This window comes from Anopheles maculipalpis, chromosome 3RL (assembly GCF_943734695.1).
Source record: "Anopheles maculipalpis chromosome 3RL, idAnoMacuDA_375_x, whole genome shotgun sequence".
NCBI lineage: Eukaryota > Metazoa > Arthropoda > Insecta > Diptera > Culicidae > Anopheles > Anopheles maculipalpis.
In genome coordinates this window covers 34,625,492-34,639,681 of record NC_064872.1, presented here as the reverse complement: position 1 = coordinate 34,639,681, position 14,190 = coordinate 34,625,492, and the positions used below count along the sequence as shown (strand labels likewise).

Here is a 14,190-nt window from a genome sequence, read left to right as displayed (position 1 = left end):
ATGATGCGAATGATTTTTTTTTTTTGCTTTTCCAGTGTACATTCCTCGCTATGCCAAGAAATTGATCGGATCCCGTGGGTCGAATGATTGGAAAAGAGAAGATAGTGTTCCCTTTAGCTGACTTTACTTTCAATCAGGAAAAATCCGTTCGCATTGAAAATATTTATATCCGGCTTTGCGTTCCACAATCACTTTCGTCTAATCGAAGCCTTGCGAGCAGCTGCTGTCGTCGTGTTGTTTCCATTGCGTTCTTTTGAAATAGCGCCAAGTAATCCGCCAGATACCCGATAGGATCTTCCGGTCTGGCCCGGGAAAGTGCTGCCAGTCCTTTGCGCAATGCAACTCCTACGGTTTCTTCAATGTAAGCCACATCGTTTGTTACACGTCCCCGCAGTTCTTGCATTGATTCGGACTCCGGCAGAAATTCCTCATCCGAAATGGATGATTCAGTCGAACTGATGGTGGTTGGCTGAGGTTGGGTACGTGCGAAGGGTGAAGGGAATTCATCAGATGCACTCAGCGTTGGTTTAGTGGTTCCGAAGTAAACTCGTGTACCGTCTGCATCGAGATAATATTCACCGGACACGTCGGTAAAGTGTTGCTGTTGGTAAATTTTCTGCCCAAATTTGTCCACATAGTAAATGCCGTTTTCGTCTGTCTGGAGACTGAGGGCGGATGATATCTTAACCCACTCGCCATCCGGCCCTAGGCGATATTCCGAGGCATAGGAATCCCGCTTATAAATACGTTCACCGGCCTCGTTGAAAAAGTAGCGTCCATGCTCGTCGAAGAAGTATTCTGGTCGAGCCTGTGCACGACTCAACATGGTGAGATTTTCGTTGAAATCGGCCTGTTGCCGTTGAATCTGAGCCTCTATCAGAGCCATCTGCGAAGGAGTCGTATCTAGTAGCTTCTGTCTCTCCAATTCCGCTATTTGATCACGATGCTTTTGTGCTACTTCGTCGCGAAAGGTTTCGACATCGTTAGCGAGACTTTTGCTCTGGCGTTTCAGTTCTTCACAGCGTGCTTCAAGTAGATTAATGTTACTCGTGTGTGATTGACGCAGTGTAACTAATTCTGCATCACACTCAGCCAACAAACGCGATCGTTCTTCGGGACTGACTGTAGGATCGTTAAGAATGTCTAGCCGTCGCTGCTCAAGCCGTTGCGCTTCCTGTTGGAACTTTACCGTGCGTTCCGATATTTCCTGCTCAATCTGTTCGATCAGACGCTCTAGGCGCACAATTTCACGCATACCATCGTGTAAAAGGCGACGGCGCTCGTCCAGCTGCTTCTGGATTTCTTCCCTTTCTTCAATCAGACGGGTAACACGGCCTTCAATTTCCTGACGATCTAGTTCCAGCAGGTCGATAGTACGCAAGTGCTCCTGTAGATCGAGACCTTGCTTTTCGCGCTCTCCGATCGCAATGGTGCGTTGGGCCGTAAGACTATCGGCGGAGGTGAACAATTTCTGACGAAGCGATGCTAGCTCTTCTTCATTCACCTGGATATCGTTCAACGAGCGGCGTATCTCGCGTTGCAGCTTCGAATGCAATGTGCGAACACTTTCTTCACTTTCCATGGTCTGCAAGAGTTCACAAAAGTGTACAAGGGCAAACACTAAAAATGAGTTAGCGGCGAACTGCAACCGAACACAGCTGAGCTCAATGGTAAGGTCAAGATTCGTAGATTGTAGGACGTGCAAACAGTTTAGATGGTTTTTGCAAACAATACTATGCAAGAAATCTGCCTTTTTTAGACGAGACTCGATTTGCTCAAGTTGGAAAATATCTCCAATGCTCCAAATGTTGTCTAAAATACTCCGGCGAAAATGTGTGTGTCTTTTGTTTAGTTTGGTAAGTGCGCTGAAAAAAATCGGAAAGACAGGAATAGAATACAAACCATTTTTTTCTGCTCTTCATTTAATTATGCTTACTAACGTTTGTAGCCGATTCTTGAACCCTTCTTCCTGCAGTTCCGTTGGCTCGTCCTTCCGTGCGTTGTTGTATTTCAGAATGCGCCGCAAACAACCTTTTCTCGAACGCTGCAGAATTTTAATCTTTAGCTTCAGTAGCGAAATAATATCCTTCGTATCGCTATCGATGGAAAATCGATCAACCTCTACGGTACTTGCTCGTTCGAAGATACGCTTCGCTTCGTCGAACGTGTCACACATACGCAGAAACTCAGAATCAACCAACAGGACACTAGTGAGCCGCCGTAACTGTAGGTTTTTGAGCCCAATTTCTCGCAGCACTTGGTCGACCTCCTCCTGTGCTTGTGAGCGAGCTTTTGCATTCATTACGTATCGATGTTCTATGGTTACTACGTTCTCGGGAACATCGAGTGTAAACGATGTGCTTGCCACCTTGGTATGCTTTGCCGGGACATCATAAATCTGTCGCTTTTTGGAATAAGCTTTTGGCGGTAATTGATGGTGGGAAGGCCTGCGAGCTGTAGCTTCCAATATTGTCCGCTGGCAAGAATGCCAAAATATGCAACGCTCATTTCTAGTTGGGAGCTATTGCATAACCTTGAGCTGTAAGTTCGGGAATGTAATACGTCGATGAATGTACGGGCTATCGGAATATTGTCCACATCCATGCTGTTCGAATTTTCGTGCTAGATTAATGTGAAACTATCTTTAGTGAAGCCAAACAAATATACTATGGAAAGTAGGAATCGTTCTAGCAAAGAGTTATGGAAGATAAATTAAGTTAAATCACATTAAATTTTGAGTAATTTGACTGAACGTAATAATGCATACGTATAAAAGCGTTTTATTGTATCAAGCTTCCATCGAGCTTGTTAATGTTAAGTGGACGTAAAAGTGCAAAAATTATACTTTCTAGGCGAATGGGCTTCCCTGAATCTTGCCATATTCCGTTCCACATACCAACCTTGCTCCAAAACTACACTGCTCACGTATATGTGCAAGATGTACAAAAAGGTTTTTCGCGCGTATGCACCATAAACTCAGGAAAAGTATTTCTCCGATCCTACATTTTCGCTACGGATTTGTACATGATGCTGCTAGTTATTTTTGTGCTTTCTTCCCTGGTACTCCGACACCATCTTAACAAAACTTACGTATACCTCCCTCATTTGAGTCACGGAAGGCCATAAGAGGGCCAAATGGTGTTATTAAATTTTCGCACAGAAAAGCAATAAAGATGGAAGTTGTAGCAGTCACCTCACACTTACCCTTCCCTTACATTGGCACAAGAATGATAGGAAGGAATGTCAACTCTATCGCATAAAGTCCTCAAAGTTGACATCAGCAGCAGTTTGTATCGCAATTTGTTTTGCACTTTGGATGCTGGTTGGAAAAAAGGCCATCATCCACCATCCAACGCTTACACGATTCTGCTGAAGGGGTGTGTTGCCACCGTCACTATTGTATGACCGCTTGCCAGCTTCGTGAGCAGCCACTCGGGCATCTGCACAACTGCTGCACTTGACGTTTCTATCTCGCCAGCAAACGATTGGTAAGGTACACAGGCTGGCTCGTCAATTTCTGTCTCACATTCCATTTTTGTGGGATACTGCCATACGGGGGGGTAAGGTAATGAAATTCTATGAAGAGAGGATAAACTTATCGGATAGTTTCGCACTTGACTGCGGCCAGGATTTCGTGCATACCGGTACCGGTGCGGAGGCCTGTCCGATTGCTGAGGACATTCGAGGAGCAATTAATTAATCGCTTCTCACACCAGTAATTTCTTACGAAAAAGAGAATTGCTTCCGAGTAGGCGAGGACGATTGTTTTCTGGTGGTGATATCTCCCGTATAACGGATGTTAATGTAGCGTATCCTTCACCACCGTAAAGCAGCTGCTTAGTAGACTTTGAAACATTTGAAGTTTGTCGTCAAGCAGTTTGGTGCTGTTGGTGTTGTCAGCAAGAGATGGCCCGTTCCACCACGATTAAAGACGCATTGAAGCGTTGGCAGGAAGAACACGATGGGCAAGATCCGGTAGAAGCAGTCGACATACAGCTACAGTTCCGTTGGCCCCCGATTGAGAAGATGGATGGTACCCTCGGGACGCTTGTGAACTGTCAGTAAGTGTGTGTTTTTCTTTTTCACTTTCACTTCCCAGATGAGGCTGCTGTCAGCCAAACTTGTACACACAGGACACAAATCTGGGGAAAGATTTTGAAGGATCATTAATTTGTAATGGATCACTTATCGTTTTTTCGTCCGCAATCGCTCCTCCGCACTAATGAAAACAACTGTCACAGGAAGTTAAGCTTGTCATCTAATATGATTGAAAAAATCGCCGGTTTGAATGGGATGAAAAACTTGCGAATACTTGCACTTGGCCGTAACTACATCAAATCACTTAGTGGTATCGTATGTGTGCTGTTGCTGCTGTTCCTGTCGTGTGAAGGACATGAACTTCAACTATTAACCTTTAATTTCTCCCCCTCTAATTTGTGTGACTATCTTGGGCTACGCCAATGACGAACCAAGGAACTGGTAGGCGACACGCTGGAAGAACTTTGGATCAGCTACAACCTTATCGACAAATTGAAAGGGGTGGAAAGTCTGCGCAAGCTGAAAGTGCTTTACATGGCGAACAATTCGGTACGTGACTGGGGCGAGCTAGCGAAACTACAAGCCATCGCTGGTACGCTCGAAGATCTAGTATTTGCCGGTAACCCGCTGGTGGAAAACCTAGACGAGGCGGTGTACGTGCGGGAAGTGACGAAGCGGTTACCCACACTGAAAAAGCTTGACGGTGTGCCAATGCTAACGGAGGATGAGGACTAGTGTTTTGTGTGCCGTGTTTGCGGTATGGCAGCGAGGTGTTTAATCCTTTGCTATGTTCACAAAGCGCTCCATTTAGAAAGCGCCCGCAGGATAGTGTGTGTGTGGAGGGCCACTCCTCCCTTCGACCGCTTCAGTTGACTGTGTAACGATTTGGTGGTGGAATATTTGAATTAAAAAAAAACCGAGATTGTGAGACAGCAGCAGTTGTAGTAGTAGGTTTTGTAGTTTTCTATCCCACTTGTGTTGTTTTTGGTGGTGGCATTCTTTTGGGCGTTCCATGATACATGTGGTGCAACGATGCACTGCATTGGGTGTAAACAGCTTTCAAGCGTTTGCAACTACAGTCTCACAGTGTTGAGTAGCACTTTGTCTCTTGACTTCATTTTTGCGCTTGGAGTGTGTTGTGCACTTTCTGATGTTGTAAGGATTTTATATGGTTTAGTTTATTTTTGGCTTAAGATATTCACCTTTAATTGTCTGGAAAAGGAGATCTATATGAACATTCACTCTTTAGTGAATAATAACTACTGATAGTTGATAAAAAATATGTTTCTTGTTTGAGCGAATAATGACGAAAAAGACGGACGTTTTCATTTAATTACGGGTTCAATAACTAAGTTGTTATATTTTGATCTGAAGCTGATGCTTAAATAATAATAAAATTGAAAGCGTATTCCACCCAATTATGAAAATTTCATGAATTTTCATAAACTATTATGAAATTATACCTAAAATATAATATATTCAATTATTTTTCAATGGTTAGATCCCAAAAATTATTTAATCTTCTTTTGTATTTAGACCTCAAAAGGCCTTTCTTGGCTATTTCTGATTATACTTCAAGCTGATATAGTTTTTTGCAATTATTTTCGTCTACTTCTTCTTGACTCAATGATCTACTGAGTGACGCCTCAGTCAGTCCTCACTATGGGGATGGGGGAACGGTCTCGGATGGGATTTGAGTCTCGGACCTGTCGTGTAAAGTTTAGCCCCGCTGTTACGTCTACCATAGGTCCGCCTTCATTCAGACATCTCTTATTTGAAAATAACACCGGAGACTAACATTTTTGTCCGTATCTTTCTCCTTTTTGCAGATTCTTGAGATTCGTGTGATCTAAGGCCGTTGAAAAAAATACTAAACTTGGTAAGTATTCCCACGCTTAAACATACCGCTACGCTAGCAAAGTTTCGTGTGCGTGTGATATTCTTCAACAGCCATAACCACACACGCCACGTTTTATGTTTTATGTATCATGCACGCCTCCCCATTCAACCCAGCCAACGTACAACATGGTGGTGCATTGAGTGGGCTTTTAATTACTCTGTCCGTTAATAGATTCGCTTGGAATCTCCCGTTGTGAATGACCCAAACAGCACTGATTAAAGAGCAGAAGTACAAAGATCACGTGTTACGAGAAAGTGCATCGCGTCCAAGATAGGACGATGCAGAAATTAGCCCGTGGGAAGAGTAATAGGAAAGCATTTCATCAGCAGAAAAGCTTCGACAGCGCTGTACAAAAGCTTCAAGAAGCTTCATTGTCTTCATTAGCGTCGACGTTAGGGAAGAGAGTTTATCTACTCTTCGTGCTACTTCAGTGCATGCTTCGGTGTCGATGCCTTTCCGCCGCTAGTGCTATGCAGCTACTAGCTCCCACATTGGGTCAGTGTGATAAAGGATTAATCAAAAAGTGTAGCATACCTCGATCCTTGACATTGAGCGAGGTTGAACAAAAGGTTTCTTTTTCGTTGCTTGTACCCTCAACATCAAATAGCTAACCACGAACATCTCGCTGCTGTGGAAAATTGCTGGAAAATTGAATCCATTCACTCGCAGCGTACGTTGAGCAGACCAGACTGTCGCTCAAAAACACTCAATTTTATCGCGCGAGGCAAAAGAAAACTTTCACATCCGGGTTTCATCTAACGGCGTCTCATTCCTACCATAGCTTCGCTGAACTGAATAGGAAGAACCTTAGTGATCCGCAAGGTTTATTTTTTTCCTCTAAACCGTTATCATACGCCCGTCCGTCTTCCGTAATGAGCTTTAACGGATACGGGTTCTTCCGCATTTGCGGTTCGTAAAAGCGAACCGTATAATTGTTTTCCTACGGCTTTTATGATTTATCCTAGAATACTGTTTCGTGCAGGAACCGCTTTTCATTTTCCACCTTTTGTGTGCTACTCCACTGAGCGTTGTATTATCCCTTGATGTTGCGCTCGTATTGCAGCTAAACCGCATGGTTGAGTATTTTCTTGTTTGTTTACCTTATGTGTGTTTGTGTGGGATTACGATAATCCTAAAGGCAAAGAATTACACCAAATAAATCGTACAGCAATCGTAAAAAAATGGGAAAACTGCACAGCGACCATCTCACCGTTCTTCCTGTTTTATTATTGCAAGGCATATAGCTATAGAAAATGCTCATCCACATTGCATAGCGCGCGATGGAAAATGGAAAGAATTGAAGATAAAGAATTCTTTACGCTGCATCTTCAATCAGGCTTCTAATGGTTTTTTTTTTTTTTTTGCATTCACGAACAGTTGTGACGGTTCGCAAACAAAGAGATCCGAAGGTTAATACTTGCTTTTGAACACACTGAGCATACCGGCAATATGGCACAGTTTCTAGAGTTTATTATTTATGCCACGTACTGTGAGCTTGTGATGCAAAAATGATAGAAATTTCTATGATATTTTATTTTACACTTTTATACTTTACTAAGCTTGTCTTGGATATATTTGCAGTAAACGATTTTGCTTTAACATTTTATAAAAATAATCACTCAAAGTGTTTCAGTTCTTCCTTCAAATTCATTGTTTGCATTCTCCTGGGTATTCCGAAGCTGTTGCTAATCTTTACCATGAACTCCGTGCCAGACTTAAAGCAAACACGCGTCTAGCAACGCGTCTCACCCAAATCCAAAAGAAAAAAAAAAACCCCAACAGCGATGTGTCGACCAGACGTCCGAGAAATTCCTTCGCATAGTTTCGCCCGTCCATACTCGTCAGTGCTGGCACCGGGTCTTGGCCTGTTCGCGTTTGCTTCACAGCTCTCGTCTGTAAAGTTTTCATTTCTTTGTTGTCTGCCAAGGTGCGCGAGCAGGGATAATGGCACGATGTGTACTGCTCCACGCTCCTTTCGGATGGATAACTGAACAGATCCGTGAGTGATTTTTAGCTCGAAATGCTGCGCTGGTGGAGGTGAATACTCACTGATCCATTACTGGTCTATTTCCGATTCACAATTTCATTCTATGCTTTCGAAGAATAATCATTTCCGATGCATGATACTCTCTCAGGTCTAATTGGATATTTTTTCGAAGCTTTGGTCGGCCTGGCAGCAGCCAACTTGGTTGCTGCCAGGCCTGACTGCTGCTATACTAGGTCAAATGGTTTTTGTGCTGCAGCATACTGCTTGCCAGGCCAATATGTGTGTATGTATCAATGCCCGTCCTGTCGAATCAAATGCGGACGAGTAAGCTAGAGGTCGGTCAGTAGCAATGCAAATATGTTCTATTCAATGTATCATATGTAGCCTATCGTACTGACACATTATCAGCAGTGGAGGTCCTCTGATATCGCATCATGCCGAGATGCTCCACGAGTCTGTTACGAGATGACAAAAACATTACCATGAGCATATGATATTAGAGAAGCGGTATAACAACCATCCCGAGCGTGTGTGCCGGTTGCTTTTCTTTCATCTCGTTCAACTAACAGGCCAAATGATACCGTAGCTCTAGGTATCCTTTTTTTTTTTTTTTGGAACTCCCCCAAAAACAATACACAGAGTTGGAACAAAGGGATAAGCGTCATCCAACACCTGTGGTTGTTTCGTGCTTTGTCGAGCATCGTGAACATTTTGGACAGATGACGTGGGATGTATTATTTGAGCATTAGCTATTTTATCGTAAAGACTGTCATTCGTGCAGCTGTGTTCCGTGTACATTCGCCTCCGGCTGATAGTAACATTGAATATTACATTTAGAAAGTAATGGCACTTCGATTATCCATACTCTGGCTTAGAGCTTAGATCGAATTTAGAACAGTAATTTACTCAACTTCTAAACAATTTTTATTGAATTATTTTATTTTTTTTGTATTGAAACTTAGCGCCTAAAACTGAATTATTGAAGAAAATTTTTGCCCTAAAAATGTAACAACTTGATGAAGGAGACGATCATTTTCCAAACGAATCTAAAAAATTTTTTTTCTGATTCGAAACCCGATTTTTTTTTGTCCTTCATGCCACTAAAAGATTCTTAAACATTTCAAGTTATCCAAAACATCCGTGAGGATGTACCCAAGGGATCAGTGTGTGCCGCCTGTTTAGTTCGAAAAATCTTCCCTGCTAGCGATAGAAGTAAAGAGAGTATTACCAAAACATTGGCTATAAAGTGATATAAAAATTCTACTGCTCTAAAATATTACATGTAACAAAGTTCTCTAAAACCTCCAAAATGTTTTTATTTCGTAATCTTTTACGATATCCTATTTCAATCTTTGGTTAGATTGGCTACTCCACGGTTCGATTATTATTGAATTTTCCTCATTTTCCTCGCTGGAGTAACACCATAAACAGCTGTACAAAAACAAAAATCACTCCGTGTCCAAATCACGACGGCAAGAAGTGTTGCTTGGGCCAAGGCCAAGCAGGAGAAGAACTCCCGGATGGCAAACTAAACGTGATTTAATGTCCCGATTGCATCCATCCGATATTGAACCTTTTTGCAATCACGATCGATCGTCCCGGGCCGTGAACGTCATATCACCAAGAAACCAAGGAATCGAGCCTGGGTGGCAATGAAAGTTAATGCTACCTTTTTGCGTTATTTGAGTTTTGATACGGCGGTTCAACCTTTTGAAGGTGGATGGTTTGGATATGGTAGCGGGATGCCGACGCCACCGTGTACGATGCAATCATTGATTTGCGAAACGGCGGAGAATGTAGATTTCCTGATTTATCGCTCCAGGATCGTGCTTTTTCCATTAGCCAAAGCTATTGGGACGTGTTTTTTTTTGTTGTTGCCTACCTTTCGTGCACACACCGGTTGACTTGCAAAGCACAGAATCCTCAGCTTCATCCTTCTGCTCAATGTTCGAAAGCGCACTAAATCCTTGATTTCAAGGTAGCGTCCATTATTGTGTGATGCACATACATTCTCATTTTCCCATCGACTGCGAACCCTCTTCAAATGGATAGCGTTATCGTGTGGACGAAGTGCGCAAAACAATGGTATTACAACAATGCAGTTCCGTGCTGGCGAACTTGCAAACTAGTTGCACGTTTCCATTGTGTGTGAAGAGTATATTATAATCATTTAGTCCTTGATAGTTGAGCGTGCTTTCCTTTCTGTGTGGAAGCAATTGTGCCGGACGGAAATTGAGGAATTAATTTTTCACGGACATTATTGTATCGTGCTTTCACGATGCAATTCAATGCACTTTTGTCCGAATGATGCACAGCGCAACAATGGTTTGCGTTGTACATTTTATTATATTTTTTAATAAGCAATGATAGGCGACTACAGTAGGAGTACAGTCAAAAGATTAGCGTAGAATAAGTAACAGGTTGGCTGATAAGTCCCCGGTCTAACAAAGAAAAACACATTTTTTTGTCAAAATTCGTTTTTATTATTCAACATAGTTCCCTTCAAGAGCGATACAACGATTATAACGACCTTCCAATTTTTGATACCATTTTGGTAGTACTCCTTCGGTTTTGCCTCAAAATAGGCCTCAGTTTCGGCGACCACCTCTACATTGCAGCCAAATTTTTTCCCTGCGAGCATCCTTTTGAGGTCTGAGAACAAGAAAAAGTCGCTGGGTCCAGATCTGGAGAATACGGTGGGTGGGGAAGCAATTCGAAGCCCAATTCATGAATTTTTGCCATCGTTCTCAATGACTTGTGGCACGGTGCGTTGTCTTGGTGGAACAACACTTTTTTCTTCTTCGTTCTTTTTTCGTTCGTCAAGCAACCAAAAGTTGCTTAACAAAAGACGCTCTGTCTCACAAACTAATTGACATACAGACGTAAAATTTTGACACGAATCATTTGAAGGTTGGTGCTATATAAAAATAATATGCATTTAATACTAGCGGCGCATTCTATGTGTCAGACCGGGGACTTATCAGCCAACCTGTTAATCTTCTAAAATTATGGCTGCTCTCTTTTTCCATTTCCTACTCATTAAGCCTTAATTGTTTTCACTTTATACCATTAAAAACATTATTTGACCTAGAAACATGCGGACGGATTAAGCTCAGTAATCTCTATAATCCTCGCGGAAAAAGCAAAGCAAAATGAGCTAGAAATTATATAACCAACGAAAAAAGAGCTTACATTTTATCATTTTTGTAATGTTTGTGCTGTGTTTTTTCTGTAGCAAGCGAACTATGAAGATCGTTCCTAAATATAAACATCAAATAAATAAATTTATTACATCCTTACCGTTACACCCGAAAGGAGACATCCAACCACATCGAAAGCTAGTCTGTGGGATTAAACTGCACGAAGCCATCGTCTTATTCGTTTTATTCCCTTTCTCCTTCCATACCGTTTAACAGGGTTTCGAAAAATCGTTCCACTTTGGCGCAGCTTGTCATCCACTTCTAATAGCCAAGAAAATCTCACTCAAAGAACAAACGGAGCTGAAAATTGTATCGAGCATTTTGCCCGCCGCCCATATATCCCTCCCGTCGGTTGTGACAGATTTCGTGGAAAAGAGATCCAACAGGCAGACCGACAGTCGAAACGATTTCGATGTATACAAATCATGCCTGACTACTTGACTGGGGTTTTCGGTGGTGGAAAGGGCAGTGCCGAAAGCCCTTAAGGGTTTGAAATGATGATACAAGTGTCCGCCCGAAACTGCTGTAAACCTTCGGTGCTTCAACATGATGGAGCTCCGTCTGCCTCGATGTGTAATACATCAAAAGCGATCACTTTACGGGGATTTCGCTTATCCAGAGTGTGGATTGAAAGGCAATTATAATGCAACCGACAATTGTTGCTGTACGCCGATGGGTGGATACAGTCGACATCCACTCGAATCGGGCCAATGCTGCTGGAATATTGAATCAGTGAAAAGTTTTTTTTTGTTAATGAGCATTTTTTGTTGTAACATTTACAATACTGACAATACGACGACGTGCCGTCATACTTAATAATAAAAAAATAAATCTACAATAGCATTACTCCTCACTAGAGTGTTATTGAAATTTCAACGATCTGTCATTTGCAAAATGCTGACCGCGAACAACGTAGAATGGTTCCCTGTTAATACATTCCATTTCATAAATAAACCCATGCATGTTCTTCGAGCGGTTTTTGTAGCATAAATTAAACGTGTTGTCGTGTATTAATTAATTTCGCTTTCGTTGTTTTATGTCTGCGAGCGATGTGTGACAACAGCTTGTTCTGTTGTTAGTCGGAACAGGATAATTATTGTGCATCACTGTGTGCCTCATAGCGAATTTTTGCTAGTTGCTACACATAATGAGCTCATACTCATACTCATACTCATACTCATACTAAAATATTAAACTAAAATTTAATCATCTGTAATGCTCTAGTTTAGGAATTTATTTACCAAAAACTAATATTAAGCTTTTCCGTTATCAATCCGTCAAAAGAAGGCAAACATTTCGTACAATTAAGCACCGAATAAATAACTCCCGAACCTTTCCCAGATTTTAACCACCGTTCAACAAGTGTCAGCAGCAACCATTAATCATCTCGATAAAAGCTTCTCATCGTATTGAACTAACCTTCCTTCAACACTTCTGATCAACCGGCGAGGCACGACCAACTTGAATCTGTGGTTCTTGTCCATCACACGCTATGGCGGGTGATGGTTTTGTGGTTACCATTTTCCACACATTGATTGTTTTTCCCCTTGCTCCCTTGTCGCGGGTTTTCGTAGAAATTTGTGTTGAGTTTTTGTATCCGAAAGCGTAACAAAGTTGAGTAACAGTTGTGCACCTTTCCGTTTAAATTAGAGCGCATCACGTAGTATTTCCATTTTAAAGAAAGGAACTGCGTTGCTTTAAAGGCTGTCTGTGTGTATTAAAGTTAATTTTAAAATTGACTGATTTATGCAAACAGTTTAGTTGATACACAGTTTCTTTTATTTGTGATATACCAACTTTAATCATTTAATTTTTATTGCAATATTTATAACAATTTTGCGCCAAATGTTAACGCAAATGTTAAGAATAGTGATAAAATTTGTTGCCTGTTATTTTTAAATTTTTAAAGAAGAGCTTACGCAGTTCATTTCCAATTCATTCATTGCAATTAATATTAATGAGCTTGCTCAAAACACAGAAAATTACCAACGGATTCGTTATAATATTAAAAATGAATGTTGTGAAGAATCACGCAAAATTCGATTTCGATTTTGCATTGCAATCAATAAACAATTTAAGTCCATTCTAAGTAAAAAAATTATGTTTAAAAATTGTAGAAAATTGTACGATAACCATAAATTGGTATTTAAATTGTATTAGTTAATCAAATGTCAATGATATAGATTCCTTCATTGCAATTTTTCCAATCACACACTTAACTGTTGAATTTACGTCAACATTATAGCGCCAATTGGGCAGTCAAATCTACACATTCGACAGTGTTGTATGTATTTCCTCTCATTAGTTCTAGCTTTACGCCAGTAGTGCGATAAGCTTGAAATTTCAGATCCTATTCTGTTCATCTTGTAGTTGCCATCGTGCATAACAGAACGTTTGGTACGAAAGATGACCGAGGTCGTGATACAAATGGAATGCAATCCAGAAAAAAAAAACATTTTCAAGAACAAACATGTACAACATTCAACTCTATTTATAGTGGCAATATTGTTTTTATATCACATTCACCTTCTGTGAAAACCGAATTCAAGAAACAATGACCACTTGTCACACTTTTATCGTTGTTTTGATGAAGTGATAGTACACTTACGACAGCTTTCCATACCGTATTTGGCAGTGCTTGATAATGATATTTCATAAATCATGCACAACATAAAAACAAACATAACCTCGTCACATGATAAATCAAGCGTGAAGGTTTGACACATTTCTTTATTATCTTTTCTGTCCGAAAGGCACATGAGGCCGACAGAAAGAATAAAAAACACAAAATGAAAAATATATTTTATTTTCGCCAGTATCATTACACTGAAAAGCTATTGTCCATTTGGAAAAGTGCTATAAAATACAAATCGAAATGATAAAAAAAAAGTTCGCTCTGCAAATCATGTGCCATACTTAGCAGACACATCGTTTGTCATGCGAAGAGAAGAGACACATTTTAAGTCAGCAAAAGCTACACTTTTGCGCTACCCCCCCGCCAGCGCATGGTTATAGAAGTATTGAATGTATCGATTGACGCATAACGCTTCATTGACCACACTGGG

At 41.1% G+C, this 14,190-nt stretch overlaps 4 protein-coding genes across 4 annotated transcripts in view; 3 read left to right on the top strand and 1 right to left on the bottom strand.

Annotated features, from left to right (window-relative positions):
• The window catches only part of LOC126564894 (immunoglobulin-binding protein 1), a 526,173-nt gene that overhangs the window by 409,156 nt on the left and 102,827 nt on the right, over nt 1-14,190 (top strand). The gene's annotated exons all lie outside the window — the stretch shown is intronic.
• The window catches only part of LOC126564438 (leupaxin), a 132,758-nt gene that overhangs the window by 34,653 nt on the left and 83,915 nt on the right, over nt 1-14,190 (top strand). The gene's annotated exons all lie outside the window — the stretch shown is intronic.
• Nucleotides 164-2,302, bottom strand: LOC126564244 (ERC protein 2-like). Its single transcript, XM_050221233.1, has 2 exons — nt 1,941-2,302; nt 164-1,865 (listed from the first exon to the last, which is right to left on the bottom strand). The coding sequence occupies exons 1-2, from the start codon at nt 2,300-2,302 to the stop codon at nt 164-166; spliced, it is 2,064 nt and encodes a 687-aa protein (XP_050077190.1).
• Nucleotides 3,907-4,773, top strand: LOC126565487 (dynein axonemal light chain 1-like). Its single transcript, XM_050222667.1, has 3 exons — nt 3,907-4,061; nt 4,242-4,353; nt 4,474-4,773. Exons 1-3 carry the CDS (start codon nt 3,907-3,909, stop codon nt 4,771-4,773), a joined length of 567 nt encoding a protein of 188 aa, XP_050078624.1.

Bases quoted from the DNA above. Each gene is read 5' to 3' on its own strand.
- LOC126564244 (XM_050221233.1), bottom strand. From the start codon at position 2,302: ATGAATGCAAAAGCTCGCTCACAAGCACAGGAGGAGGTCGACCAAGTG. The intron at 1,866-1,940 runs GTTAGTAAGCAT...GATTTTTTTCAG, and splicing joins TTCAAGAATCGGCTACAAAC to CGCACTTACCAAACTAAACA.
- LOC126565487 (XM_050222667.1), top strand. From the start codon at position 3,907: ATGGCCCGTTCCACCACGATTAAAGACGCATTGAAGCGTTGGCAGGAA. The intron at 4,062-4,241 runs GTAAGTGTGTGT...CAACTGTCACAG, and splicing joins GGGACGCTTGTGAACTGTCA to GAAGTTAAGCTTGTCATCTA. The intron at 4,354-4,473 runs GTATGTGTGCTG...TGACGAACCAAG, and splicing joins TCAAATCACTTAGTGGTATC to GAACTGGTAGGCGACACGCT.